The sequence below is a fragment of the Cavia porcellus genome, unplaced genomic scaffold (assembly GCF_034190915.1).
Source record: "Cavia porcellus strain 051 isolate PalLab524CR breed Dunkin Hartley unplaced genomic scaffold, mCavPor4.1 scaffold_25, whole genome shotgun sequence".
Lineage (NCBI taxonomy): Eukaryota > Metazoa > Chordata > Mammalia > Rodentia > Caviidae > Cavia > Cavia porcellus.
In genome coordinates, this window is record NW_026947508.1 from 38,704,540 (window position 1) to 38,718,640 (window position 14,101).

General features: G+C 36.8%; 2 protein-coding genes across 15 annotated transcripts in view; one reads left to right on the forward strand and one right to left on the reverse strand.

The window, feature by feature from the left end:
* Zmynd12 (zinc finger MYND-type containing 12) overlaps positions 1 to 14,101 on the forward strand; it is a 183,740-nt gene that overhangs the window by 68,426 nt on the left and 101,213 nt on the right. For 4 of the 8 annotated variants that reach the window (XR_010043148.1, XM_063236363.1, XM_063236366.1 and 1 more), the window contains exons 4-5: positions 4,188 to 4,285; positions 9,185 to 9,260. The exons of 2 other annotated variants lie outside the window; for them this stretch is intronic. The gene's annotated coding sequence lies outside the window, so the exon portion shown is untranslated. Of the gene's footprint in view, positions 1 to 3,503; positions 4,286 to 9,184; positions 9,261 to 14,101 lie in introns of those variants that run through there. 2 more of the 8 variants (XM_063236367.1, XM_063236365.1) reach the window with 2 other exon arrangements.
* The window catches only part of Ccdc30 (coiled-coil domain containing 30), a 129,818-nt gene that overhangs the window by 56,706 nt on the left and 59,011 nt on the right, over positions 1 to 14,101 (reverse strand). Inside the window, exons 5-7 of one of the 7 annotated variants that reach the window (XM_063236355.1) lie at positions 10,925 to 11,063; positions 9,152 to 9,238; positions 1,853 to 2,022 (exon numbers count right to left, since the gene is read on the reverse strand). The exons of 4 other annotated variants lie outside the window; for them this stretch is intronic. In XM_063236355.1, the coding sequence (XP_063092425.1) occupies positions 1,853 to 2,022; positions 9,152 to 9,238; positions 10,925 to 11,041 (374 nt within the window). In that variant the 5' untranslated portion in view covers positions 11,042 to 11,063. Of the gene's footprint in view, positions 1 to 1,852; positions 2,023 to 9,151; positions 9,290 to 10,924; positions 11,064 to 14,101 lie in introns of all 7 variants that reach the window. 2 more of the 7 variants (XM_063236354.1, XM_063236357.1) reach the window with 2 other exon arrangements.

The following is a 14,101-nucleotide window of genomic DNA, read 5'->3' on the forward strand; positions in this document are numbered from 1 at the left end:
ACCGCCTCGCTGCTGAAATACTGAATTAGGCTCCAATTTTCTTTTTATTTGATACAATTTTTTCTTCTTCCATCGTCCAATTTTTTCTGGATTCCAATTTTTTCTTGTTACACAGTTTGTTCCCAGGGTGGAGTAAGTGTCTTCAATTTCTTCCCCCTACTGATAGGTCTCTGCCTACCTTTCCATTCTCAGCATTTCAGGCTCCCTTTCTTCTCCTCACATTCTACACTATGAATCACTGTTAGGACCTGAAAAGAATCCTGCTTTCTCTCTCCCTGAAAGTTACCTCCCTTCTTTTTGGCTTCACTCTTTTTTTTTTTGTCTTTTTCCTTTTTATCGGTACCAGGGATCGAACTCACGACTGCCTGCTCGCAAGGCAGGCGCTTATGCAGCTGAGCTGAATCCCTAGCCCCTTGGCTTCACTCTTTACTTCCACTGAGTGTGATTTTGTTATGGATCTGACATAATCAGAAGAGGACAGAGGAGATACACAGGGAATGAGGGAGGGAAGAGTCCAGCAGATACACAGACTTCCTGCGGTCCCAGCAATAGGAACTACTTTGCGCCAAGCTATGGAAACCCGTGGCAGCAAGAAACTCTTTTGAGAGAAGCCCAGCACTTTCTCTGGACAGAGCTCGCCTTCCCCGGTGAACAAAGGCCTCACCTTGCCCAGTGCTGCGCGTGTCCCTGCAGTTATCTGGAAGGCTCCTTGTGCACTGTGATCATTAATGTCAACTCCATGTGCAGAGCTGTCAGAATGACCTTGCCTTGCCACCACCTTGGTACAGGCCGCTATTTCTTCTCCCGTGGGTCATATATGGACTAACTGGCCTGCCTTTCCTCTCTAACACAGGGGCATTAGAGTGATCACCCCCAAAACTGTAGTATACACTAAAGAATTAGACCTCGCTGCTCCCTGCTGCAGACCTAAAGGCTGTGACCTGCTTTTCACCTGTTTGGTCCTGTCAGCACCACCATTCCCCGCCCCATCATTGTTCCAGGACTCTCTTTCCCCTCTGCACCTGCGTTTCACGACGGGAACCTTAGACCAAGAGTTTACTCTAAAGTTTAAAGTAATTTTAAGAGACTGTAAAATTCAGGGACTCTCAAACTAGCAAAATCTCTTTTAAAAAATCTCTTTATCCTTTAGAAAATTTACAAACAAATAAATTTGGCTATACCTAGGCTGCATTTCCTCAATTTATGGATGAGTGTATCCTTTAGTATTGTGTGTAAGTAAAAATGGGCATGTACTGTTTCTTTTGATTATTTCTAGGATTTTGCCTAGACAAAATAATTTGATTGTATTTATTAGTGTTGGTGATAAATCAAGTAGTTTATTTGCTCAAAATTTCAAAAATTTCTGTAAAAGATACTTTTAGTGAAAAAGTAGAAATAACAAGAATCAGCAATTAAATGAAGAAATAAGTAAATAAGATTCTTAATTCTTCATTGATTCTATGCTAAATAAAAACAGCAAACCTGTTCCAGTCTTAATTATGTAAAAATGTATGTCAGTGTGTGTGTGTGTGTGTGTGTGTGTGTGTGTGTGTCCGTGTGTATAAGAGAAAGAAAGAAAGAACAATGCGGCTCCTTCTTGGTGGGCATTGTGAGTTATTTCTAATCACCTTACATTTTTTACCTGCTTGCTAACTTTTCAATAAAAAACAGTTACTTTCAAAAGCAAAAGAAAAGAATTTATGTGCACTAATATATCAAAAGTCAAGCTGAAGAATGCTTAAAACTATTTTTTCCAATCTTGGATATGAGTGTCAAGTTCTTATAATGATCAAGCCAAATTAAACATACCCCTCTTGAACAATTAATGTAATATGAAATTTTCTCAGTTTACCAGAGTTCCTTTATCTCTTCCTGTGGGCTTTGGATTTCTATTTCCAAAGTTGGTACTTTCGGCAACAGAGCCTTACATGTACTTTCACTTGTAATTAAATTAGCAATTGTAGTTTTTCCCCTTACAGTAAAAGGATTTAATTGGTCCAGTTCTTGTGAAAATTCGAAGATCTGTAAAGTTAAGCAAAAGGGCAAATATTCTATTTTGTATACTCTTAATACATCTGTGGAAAAGAATACTGGTTCTATCAATTGCTTAATTATTGGCTTAAATAATGCAAATTGATATCCTAAGTCTCAGCCAATTTAAATTGATAATTGGTAGTTGTTAGCTAATGTAATTCATTTTAACATAAGCAAAAAGGTTCTTTTTTTTGTTTGTTTGTCTTTTTGAGACAGGGTCTCGCTATGCAGTTCAGGCTGGCCTTGAGCTCACTTGGTAGCCCAGGCTGGTCTTGAACTCACAATGATCTTCCTGCCTCAGCCTCTCAAGTGCTGAGATTACAGGAATGAGCCACCACACCTGGCTCTGCAAAAAGGTTCTTTAAGTCCATGATTTACACAAACAAATATGTTTTTGCTCAATGTTGTTGACCTGTCATTACTGTTTAAAGTTCTGTTCTACCTTTTAACAAGCCAAAAGATGTGATCTACAGAGTTTTAAAAGATACTTTTAGTGAAAAAGTAGAAATAACAAGAATCAGCAATTAAATGAAGAAATAAGTAAGTAAGATTCTTAATTCTTCATTGATTCTATGCTAAATAAAAACAGCAAACCACAAATTTTTGTTCTCAAGTTTTTAAAGGACATCATTGATTCACAAAATAAAAAATACATTGTTTCAAAAACCATTAGAAAGTTATCAGATTGTCTTGTGGTGAAACACTATGTTGCTTAAATTATTCCGTTCTGAAAAAAAATTCAAATATATGTGGTTAAACTCAAAATGGACTAAACCATCCATGAATCATTTTGCATATAATCTAGGCCTACAGATTTTCACCAATTTAGGAACAATCTAGTGTTCAGATAAAGACTATCTCTGTTAGTCAATTTCCTGTTTCTGGGATGAAAGTACCAACGTTAACAACTTAAAGGAGGAGAAATTTATTTTGGCTCACAGTTTCAGTCCATGGACATCCTTTTCTAAGTCACTAACAATAAAAGGGGCATGGTTGAGGAAAAGGTGCTAAACGCATGGCAGTGAGCAAGCAGAAAGAGAAGGGGAGTGAGCCCAGGTCACCTCCCACCCACCCAGTGACCTGTGACTTCTAAGGAAGCCTCACTGCCTAATAGCACCTTCAGCTACAATTTTATCAGTGGATAAATACAGTGTTCCTATAACCAATGACCTTCTAAAATATACAGGTATATAAAAGTATATATATATATATACCTTTATATACAGGTATATAAAAGTATATCTGTATCTTTTTCCATATATATATATATATATATATATATATATGGAAATATATATATTTTTCCAAGCATATATATATGATAGCTGAGATGACTATACTACTAATTATGTTAGTTCTTAGAAAAGAACAGTTAATACTCATATGATTTGATCAATTTTGCATGTCTATATCTGGTAATTTAAACAACACTTTTGAAGATAACAGTATGCAATATAACAACCATTGTTAAATTCCTATCATCCTCTTTTGAAAACCTATATAGTTATTGGTTTTGGATTTTTTGTTTGTTTCTTTTGCTTTTTGTTTTTCTTTTCTCTCTGTGTTTTTTCTCTTTAAAATAAAAAAAATAAAAATTTTTTAAAAATTAGAAAGAATGTAAGAATGACTTTCTTCTACCCTGACTCTATAAAAGACACTTGAACTTGTAAAGGCTCCCAGACTACTGAGTGGTTCTCAAACTTTAGCTTTTATCACTAGAAGGATTTATTTTAAATGCTATCTGACAGCTGAGAGTTATGGCACATGCTTATAATCCCAGGATTCAGGAGGCTGAGGCAAGAGGATGGTGAGTTGGAGGCCAGCCTAGGCTACATAGGTAGACCCTGTCTCAAAAACAAGAAAAAGATAACAATTAAAAAAATTCTGTCTTATGTTTTATCCCCTGTCTTGAGATTCAGAATCAGTGCTCTTGAGTGGGAAGTGGGAATTTACACTCTTAACTAAGCTTTTAAAGTATTGTAATTATGTAAAACTTTAAAATGCTATTTAATCACTGATTTTATGGTCATTGTAAAAATGTAAATATTATAGATAATAAATGTGTTTATAGAAGAACGGCAAGCAACAGAATTCAGATTTAATGTTACAGCAAATTGAAGAAGATAGTAACATTAATATTGAATATTTTCTAGGTATTCTGGATTCTCACATAACAAAGTTGGTATACATCATGCAGGTAGAAGCTATGCTTTTCATTATGAAGAAAGTTACATCCATAGGACCTTCCCAGGTATGGTAAGGGTGGGAAAGACCAACACTCTTCCAGTCTGGTCTTAGCGATACAGCTCAATTTAATCATCAGTCATGTTTAAATATTTACTTGAATTAACCTGATCGTTCTACTGTCTGAAGGAACACTTAGGTAAAAAGATCATAGGGAATACTGGCTGTGATGGTGCACACCTACAATCCTTGCATTCTGGGAGGCTAAGCCAAGAGGACTGGAAGTTTGGGGCCAGGCTGGCCAATTTATCAACTCAGTGAGACCCTGTCTAAAATGAAAAACAACGAAGAGCTAAGGATATAGCTCAGTACAAAGGCCCTGAGCTCAATCCCTAGTATCATGGTAAAAAAAAAAAAAAGTCAAAAGCACCCTTCTTAAGAGAAACTAGAATGTTATTAATGATGCCAAGACCCAAAACAAAAATTTAAAAACTTTAACGCTTCTTTACTAGTGCATATTAGTTACATGGGTTATTTGGACAAATGGGTTTCATTTTGGTGTTTTGTACATGCATGTAATAATATACCTGGATCATTTCCCTCCATTATCCCTCTTCCTCCCTCTCCCTCCTGCACCCCCTCCTGTTCTCTAAGTCTCCCTTCCACATTCCTGTCTTTCTCTCCAATCCTTCTCCCCTCCTCTTTTCCTTTCCAGATTCCTCATAAGAGAGGAAATGTGATAGTTGACTTTCTGAGTCTGGATTATTTTACTTAACACGGTACACTCTCCAGTCCCACCCATTTTCCTGTAATGACATGACTCACTCTTCTTTATGGCTAAGATATATAAAACCTTTTCTTTAGCTATTCATCTCTTGATGGACACCTATGCTGTTTCTACAGCTCAGCTGTTGTGAATTGTATGGTAGAAAAGTGGGTATGCAGGTATTTCTGCAGTAGACTGACTTTAATCTTTTAGGAATATGCCAAGGTGTGGTAGAGCTCCATCAAATGGTGTGTTCATTTTCAGTTTTTTGAGGAAGCTCCATACTGGTTTCCACAATGGCTATCTTAATTATATTAATGGAGGGAAATGATGAAGGTATATTATTACATTCCCACCAAGACTGGAGGCGTGTGTGTGTGTGTGTGTGTGTGTGTGTGTGTGTGTGTGCATTTAATAATAGCCATTCTGACTGGGGTGAGATGGAATCTCAATGTAATTTCTATTTCCATTTCCCTGGTGGCTAACATGTTGAACATTTTTTATATGCTTATCGGTCATGGTTTGCTTTTATTGTTGAGAACAGTGTTTTGTCTGTATATTCTGTATATTTTCTGTTGGAAGGGAAGCTAGCAAAGATTTTTCTGTAGGCTGATTCACTCTGGTGATTGTTTCCTTTGCTGTGCAGAAGCTTTTTAATTTTATGTAGTCCTATTTGTTGATTATTACTGTTCTTTCTTACACTGTTGGAGTCCTATTCAGAATATCTTTGCCTGAGCCTATGACTTTACTTGCTTCTCCTATGTTTTCTTCCAGGAGTTTCAAAGTCTCAAGTCTCTTACCTAGGCCTCCAATCCATTTTCAGTTAATTTTTTACAGAGAATGAGACATAAAGATTTAGTTTCAATGTTCTACATATGATTATTCTATTTTCCCAGCATCATTTGTTAAAAAGCCTGTCTATGATTTTGTATGTAAGTAGTTGTTATGTCCTCTGTTCTGTTCCACTGGTCTATATGTCTATTTTTGTGCTGGTTTTGAGTGACAATACCGCACTATTTTTGTTACTATGGCTTTGTGGTACACTTTAAAATCAGGACTCATGATATTCCCCGCATTACTCCTTTTGCTCATGATTACTTTGACTACCCTAAGTAATTTATACGTGCACAAATTTTAGTATTGTTTTTCCTATTTTTGTGAAGATGCCATTGCTAACTTGATGGGGACTGTATTGAATCTATAGATCACTTTTGGTAATACCATATGGCATTTTAACAATGTTAATCTGCTGACCCATGAGCACAAGATTTTCTACCTTCTGGTGTCTTCTTCAGTTTCTTTCTTCAGTGATAAAATTTTCATTGTAGAGGTCTTTATCTCCTCATATGTTTGTTCCTTAGGTTTTTTTTAAGATTACTATGAATGAAACCATTTTCTAGATTTTTTTCGTCAGCAGGCTCAAAAAAGCTATTGGTTTTTGTATATTGACTTTATATCCTGCCACGTCAGTGAATTTGTTTGTGATAGCTAAAGTCTTCTGGTAGAGTTTTTACTGTCTTTGAGGTAAAAGATCATATAATCTACAAATAGGGATATTTTTACTTCTTTTCCTACTTATGTACCTTTTATTTGTTTCTTGCCTGATTGCTCTGGCGAACACTTGAAGCACTGTATTGAATGGAAGTGGTGAAAGTGGACATCTTGGGGCTGGGGATTTAGCTCAGTGGCATAAGCGCCTGCCTTGCAAGCAGGCAGTCGTGAGTTTGATCCCCGGTACCGATAAAAACGGAAAAAAAAAAAAAAAAAGTGGACATCTTTTTTGTTCCTGATTTTGAAGAAAATGCTTTCAGTCTTTCCACATTCAGTATGATGCTGGCTGTGGGTTTGTTGTACACAGTTTCTATAGCTAGTTGTGAAGGTAGGGTGAATTCTGTTGAAGGCTTTTTCTGCATTTATTGAGATGATCATGTGATTTTCATTTTTGATTCTATTTATATGATGCATTACATTTATGTTTGCTGGACTATCTTTGTAGCCCTTGTAACTTTTCTGTAAGTCTGAACTTGATCATGGCATCTGATCTTTTTAATGTGCTGTTAGTTTTGTTTGTAAAAATCTTATTGAGGATTTTTTGCATCTATGTGCATTAAGAATAGTGGTCTGTAGTTTTGTTTTATTTTGCTGTGGTACTAGAGATTGAACCCAGGGCCTCAGCACCAAACTAACATCTACGGCCCATTTTATATTTTGAGCTCAGGATATGCTCAAACCTACGATCCTCCTGCCTCAACCCTGAAGAGTGCTGGGATTACAGGCATATGCCACCACACTCAGTGCAATTTTCTTTTTTCTTTTCTTTTCTTTCCTTCTTTCCTTCCTTCCTTTTTGATCAAAAGGGAAATTTTAATGAGTAACAGTTTGAGGGGAAACAGAATGCACATGGTGTCAAAGTGTCTCTCCACAAGGTATTTATTAATTTTAAAGGGACAAGTAATAACTTTACAGTGAGAAATCCAGCGGATAGTACTCCAACCAAATTATTGACATTAACACCATGTGTAATAGAACAAAAAAAAAAAATAGCACATCTCCTGATAAAATGCACCAGGAAGGATCCAACATCACTTCTATCATATTCCTACCAGTAATTAGTGACCTAAATGATATTTTGAGGACACATCAAAGGAACCCAAATTGAGACACAGTCTTCAAAACAAATGATCTGTGCTTGTTATAGACTGCATGTTTGTGTTCCCCCGAAATTCATACATTGCCATCCTAAGCCTCAGTGGGGTGGTATTAGGAAGGGACTTCGGGAAGTAATTAGGTCACAAAAGTGGAGCTCTTTGATGGGATTTATACCCTCATAGAGAGAGGAGAGGGCTTGCTTCATCCCTGCGCTCTCAGCCACCTGTAAACCACAAAGTGGCTCTCACCCACACCAGATCTGCCAGCACTGGCTCTCAGCTTTCCCATCCTCCAGAACTGTGAGAAATAAGTATCTGCTGTTCAAGCTACGCAGCTTATGGTATACTGGTCAGCAGTCTAAACTAGGACTGAACACTTCAAAAATACAAAAGTTATGAAAGACAAAGACAGTCTGCTCAAAGGACATGAAAATTAAATGCAATGTATGATCTTTGGTTAGAACTCAGACTAGAAAAAAAAGTGTTCTTCTTTTGCCATAGAGTAAAATGATTGGTAAGATCTGAATACAGTCCATAGATTAGACAAAAGTACTGTGTCCATGTTAATTTCCTGACTTTGAGACTTGTACTGTGGCCATGTAAGAGCTGTTATTGTTCTTAGCATAACCACATGGAAATCTTTAGGGGTAAAGGAGATTATGTCTCGCATCTTACTCTTAAAAAGCTCACAGAAAAGTACCTGTGTTTGTGCATGTGTGTGTGAGTTTGTGCATGCAGGCATGAGTGTTTGAAGGAAGGACAGAAGGTGGGAGAGAGAGACAGGAGAGACAACGTAGAGGGAGAGACAATGATGAAACAAATGTACCTACTGCAGAGGAATGAGGGCGATGGGACTTTTGTACATTTGTAACTTTTCTGTAAGTCTGAAACTGTGTCACCACAAAAATTTAAGAAACAAGGTGAGAGAGAGAGAGACAGACTGAGAAGGGAGAGAGAGAGAAAGAGACAGAGACGGAGACAGAGACAGAGACAGCGAGAGCGAGCCAGATTACCAGCCTGGTGATTTCTTTCTCTGGATTTTATGTTACATACTTCCTGCCTCACCCTTTGTGTTAACTTTTCCAATGATATTTGAAAGAGCTTGTCCTGTAACTGTACAATGTGCTGATAATCCACCTTGCTGCCAAGGTCCACAAACAAAGCTTAGCTGTATTCTGTGGCCCAAACCCACCCTTACAGGCAGCAAACCCTGTATTCTGGGCCTTTGCTTCCATGTGTTACATACTGTAATATTTGCCCTGAGAACTAAACTGGTGGGAAGCTGATTTAAAGTAAAAATTCACAGATTAATTATAAGTTCTTGGTACTGGTTGAAGTCTGAATATTCATCTTGAATTACAGCTTGATTCATTGTCCATACTATGACAGTTTATTGTACAAAGGAATAAAATATACTCCAATTTCCAAGTCTTCTTTTACTGAAAATTAATTTCCTTTTATCTGCATGCAAGATATGTTAACTATCAAACATTTTAAATACTTCATAATTCAGCCTCACCTTTGTTTCTAAATCAGAATTCTCTCTTTGTAGCAGGTTATATGCTATTAAAAAATGATCTCTGCCTTCTGCTGCTCCTGGAAGACTCTGAATTTCATTAAAAAGGCATGTGAGTTCTGACTTTGAGTTTCGTAATTCCTGATTAAGAAATGAAAATATTTTACATCATAAAACAAGATTATTTCCCCATAAAAGGTTTAACAAGTCTAAAATGGTCTTGAAATGGTTCTCTTTAGTTTGAATATTAAATTGAATATTCTGTTCCTGTCCCCCACATGTTGAAAGACTTCATTTCTTGTCATTCTTACGCAAGCATAGAGGTAAAATCTGAAGGAACTCCTATATTTAATAATTACATTATTCATTTTAAGAATATATCTTCTGCAGTTTATGTGGTTAACATCTAATCTTGATACCTCTAGAAGAAGGTTGTTGAAACTAATGCTCAGAGAGCAAAAATTCACCTAGGCAGACACTGTAAATCCAAGATTCCAAACACATGTCTGTCTTACTTCAGACTATGTTCTTAACTGCAGATTATGCTTCTTTACTTAATAATGTATATTCTGAGGACTTATCAGCTAGGATTTCCTCTAATCCTCTGATTATCTTTTCATATCCATGAGACAAAACATTTTAGTCAGATACACATTCTTGTTCAAATGTTTACAATGATTACATGGAGTACGCACTGTTCAACAGGGGCTGAGAGTCAGTGGAAGGTACCCAGTAACCATCAGGATATATAAAATGTACCTCAGGGAGCCAGAGATACAGCTCAAAGACACAAGCACCTGCCTGGCAAGCGCAAAGTTGTGAGTTTGATTTCTGATACCAAAAAGTAAAATAAAATATACCTTAGGAGAAGAGCTTGCTATTTTTTCCAAAGCCTTAAAATTGAAGGGAATGAAGAACACTGATAGCATTGGGCAAGAAGGTAGTGGGTGGCCTCCTAAAGCCACAGGAAGAGGGAAGTGGTAAGGTTTTCCTATGGTGACCTAAAAATTCTTGTAGGTCATTAGAACAGGATTTGGGGCATTGTACTGCCCTCACCCATAATGCAAACTGATTAAGCATCATTATCCTCTAGTTGGTGATCCAGACTTCCATGAGCTTACTTCTAGATCTCTCTTCAAAACAGAAGTTGATTTTGTTTCTGATAGGTCTTTCCAAAATGGTAGGACAGTATTAAAGTGAGACACAAATGAATGACTATGAACATCACAACAACCAAAAACCTGTTACTTAAAATATTCCTTGCTAGTGCCTGAGCTCAGCATGCTGAAACAAAAGAGCTCTTCCATTATTATTGTTGGAAACACCTTCTATAATGTTATGGATTGATCCGTGACCCCCTCAAAATTCATAGATTAAAGCCGTAAACCCCAAAATGACTGTATTTGGAGATAGGGTCATGAAGGAAGTGATAAAGGTTAATTGAGGACTATGAGTGGAGCCCTAATCTCATAGAGCTGGTGCCTTTATGAGAAGAGACACACAAGCTCATTCTCCCTTCATCATATGAAAACACAGTAAGAAGGTGTGCAAACCAAGAACCCTTCTCCAGGAACTGAATTAGGTGGCACCTTGATGTGAGACTTCCTAGCTTTCAGAACTGTAAGAAAATAAATTTCTAAAGTTTAAGTGACTCAGTCTGTAGCATTTGGTTATAGTAGACCAACCTAATATACATAATTAGAGTTTATTTTAAAATCAAAATAAATGATAACATGAAATTTCTAAATTAGAAAACAGTATTTTGAGTGGTGATACCTCACTATCAGCTTTCAAGGCCTTCTGCATAGTAACAAAATCAGATTCCAGCTGCTCTTTCCCCTCTCTCTCATCTGACAAATCAGTTTCAAATATTTCAATTTTTTCTTGGCTCATTTTCTTGGCTCATTTTCAATATCTGTAAAAAAGCATTTTGCACAATTTATTTTGTACACAATACTATTGTTTCCTATAAATTCTGATTCAATTATGAAGTCATGTAAGGGATATAAAACTAATTCATGATACTATAGCCCATGAATTACATTTTTTTCTCTCAAGTCTTGTTTCTATAGCCCTAAAAATATTAACACTGGTTCCACTTATATTACACATGAGTCTTACACATGATTTTGAAAGTATCTTACAAATTTTAAGGAACTGCCAAATTAAAGCTGTTGACAAAATCTTTGCAAATTAATTGGTAGTGTGATCATTGTAGTAGCTTATTATATGTCAGATGCTATGGTAGGTGCTGTACATGCATCATCTCATTTTGTCTTCCAGGACCTCTATGAGACTGGAATAATTATCATCACATTCTTTTTCAAAGAAGGTACATAAAGCTCAGACACATCACAACAACTGCTCAAGGTCATATAGTCAGCTCTAGAACGGAAACCTAAGGCCTCACTTTCACTCTATTTGGCTTTGTCAAAGTGTACTTTGCTCATAGAAAATGCTCTATAAATGCAGTTTATATTACTTTTTATGTTAAAGAGAATAAAATCAAACAGAATAGAGCCAATCAAAACAAAACAGTGAACACCATACAAGACTTCAAAACAACAACGACGGCTACCATAATGCCCCTTGTTATCATCAAAGTATCTGTCTATACCAGAAGACATAATAAAAACAAAGCAGTATAAAATCAATTTTAAAAGGCAATGAAAATGACACAGGGTTTCAAAATAAGAAGATAGGAAACTAACAATGGCTACCACCTTCCTTTTCAGACTTCTTCCTTTTCTCTTTTACAATATCTACTGTACACTTTGCATCCCATTAACACCTTTAGTTTTTTATAATAAGGAGGCAGGCAACATGATTTTCACTCATGTCTGGACCATTTCACCCATAAGCATGATCTCAAGTTGCACCCATTTACCTACAAGAGCCTCGTGATTATCCTTCTTTATAGCTGAGTCGCTTTCCATTATATAAAAATGCCATATCTTCCTTATCTATTTTGTGATTGATGGGCAAGCTACCCCTCCTTTTTTCTGGTTCCCTGTCACATGGAGTATTGTGTTCTCTTCTTTGACTTTCACTCTATGAATTTCCTTTCAAATTAAATGTTTCTAGTATACTGCATATTGATGGATCTTGTTTCTTGAGACACTCTGTCTGTGTTTCTTTTTAATGTTGAATAGAGGTTATCTACATTAATGGTTATGGCCCACATGCACTGGCTTATCTCTGCCTTGCTATTTTCCTGCTGTTGAATCTGTGCTTTTCCCCTCCGTTCAATTGCTTGCACCAGTCAGTGATCTCCCTCTGTGGCTGTTCCTGGAAACATGGTCATTTCTCTCTCTCTCTAGAATGTCCTTCAGCACCCTTGTAGGGTTGTTTTGGTGATCATCAATTCCTTCAGTTGTTCTCTGTGATGGAAGTATCTTGTTTCCCCATTAATTTTGAAAGATAGTTTTTCAGGGTACATCAATCTAGGTTGGAAGTAGTTTTCCTTCAGGACTTAAAACTCTTCATTCCAAGCTCCTCTTGACTTGGTGGTTTGTGTTGATACATCTGTCATGATTCTGATGGGTTTTCCTTTATAGGTAATCTGGCTCTTTTCTCTAACAGCTTTTAATATTCTGTTCTTGTGCTGAATTTCTGGGATCTTGACCATCATATGTCTGGGTGTAGATTTATCCTGGCTATGGCTAGTTGGAGTTCTATATGCCTCACGTACCTGTACACGTACCTGTACGTCAGATTCTTTTCCAATGCTTGGGAAATTTTCTGCTATTATTTCTACAAATAGTCTTTTTGTGTCATTGTGTTGCCCCCCTTTTTTGCTAACACCTATCAGTCTTACATTATTTTTCATTGCATCATCTTGCAGACACTGAATTGTTATTTCTTGGTTCCTTGTTATTTTTAAGAGATCTTTCCTTTTATGATAGTTAGCTGCAATCTTGTCTTTAAGGTCTGAGAGTCTAATCTCAGCTTCTTTCAAGCATTTCTACCAGCTTTCAATGGAATTTTTAATTTCCTGATATCTCTTTGAATCTATTTTATGCATTCCAATTTTTCCCTATATTGCTTATTCAAGGTTTCCCTCATTTTCCTATGCTCTTTTTTTTGCTAATCTGTGTCTCCTTTATATACTCTCAGCAATCCTTTCATTATGTTTTTCATTTCGTGTTTTACCTGAGATATAATTTCTGATCTTACTTCTTTTACAGCTTCATGAAGTAGTTTCTTTACTTCAGTTGCCATCATCCCCAAAATTTCAGGTGTGAGACTTCCAATTTCTTCCAAGTTTATTTCTCCTGGGCTTGTGCTGTGTGGGCTGGTAGCCAGAGATTGCCTTTGCTCTTTCATCTTGACATTTTCCTGTTTTCCTCTGGACAAGCCAGTTATGGGGTCCAGGCACTCTTACATGGACCACCTGTTCACAGTGTAGGAGAATGGGTCCGGCACCTGGGTATCTCCTAACCTAGGTTCCTGGGGAGGCAGTGGAGCACAGGGTGGGCTTCTCCAGACACGCATAGCTTCTCCAAGGTGTGACTGGCTACTTCTCCCAGCCCCTGTTGGTTACAGGTCCCTGATGGTGACCATCAGGCTCACAAGGCTGACACTGGCTGCTGCTTCTCTGGCTACCTGTGTGGGGGAGTGTCTTGATGAGTCTATATTACTATTGAATTGTTCTGAATTCTCATATTTAATGAGATTTATATATATATATATATATATATATATATATATATAGTTGATATTCACAATGCTAAGCAAATACTCTACATTTGAGCTACATATTTATATTACATAATAGTGATGTTTGTTTTGGGAACTTGGTAGATGCATATCACATATGTTGCACATATTCTACCCTTTACCCCATCCATTTTCCTCCTGCCCCCTTAATACCTTTCCCTATCTCCAAGAGTTTATCTTGAAGTTTCTGATCCCTGTCCCTTTAAGTTTACATGTTTAATTATTTCTAGTTTA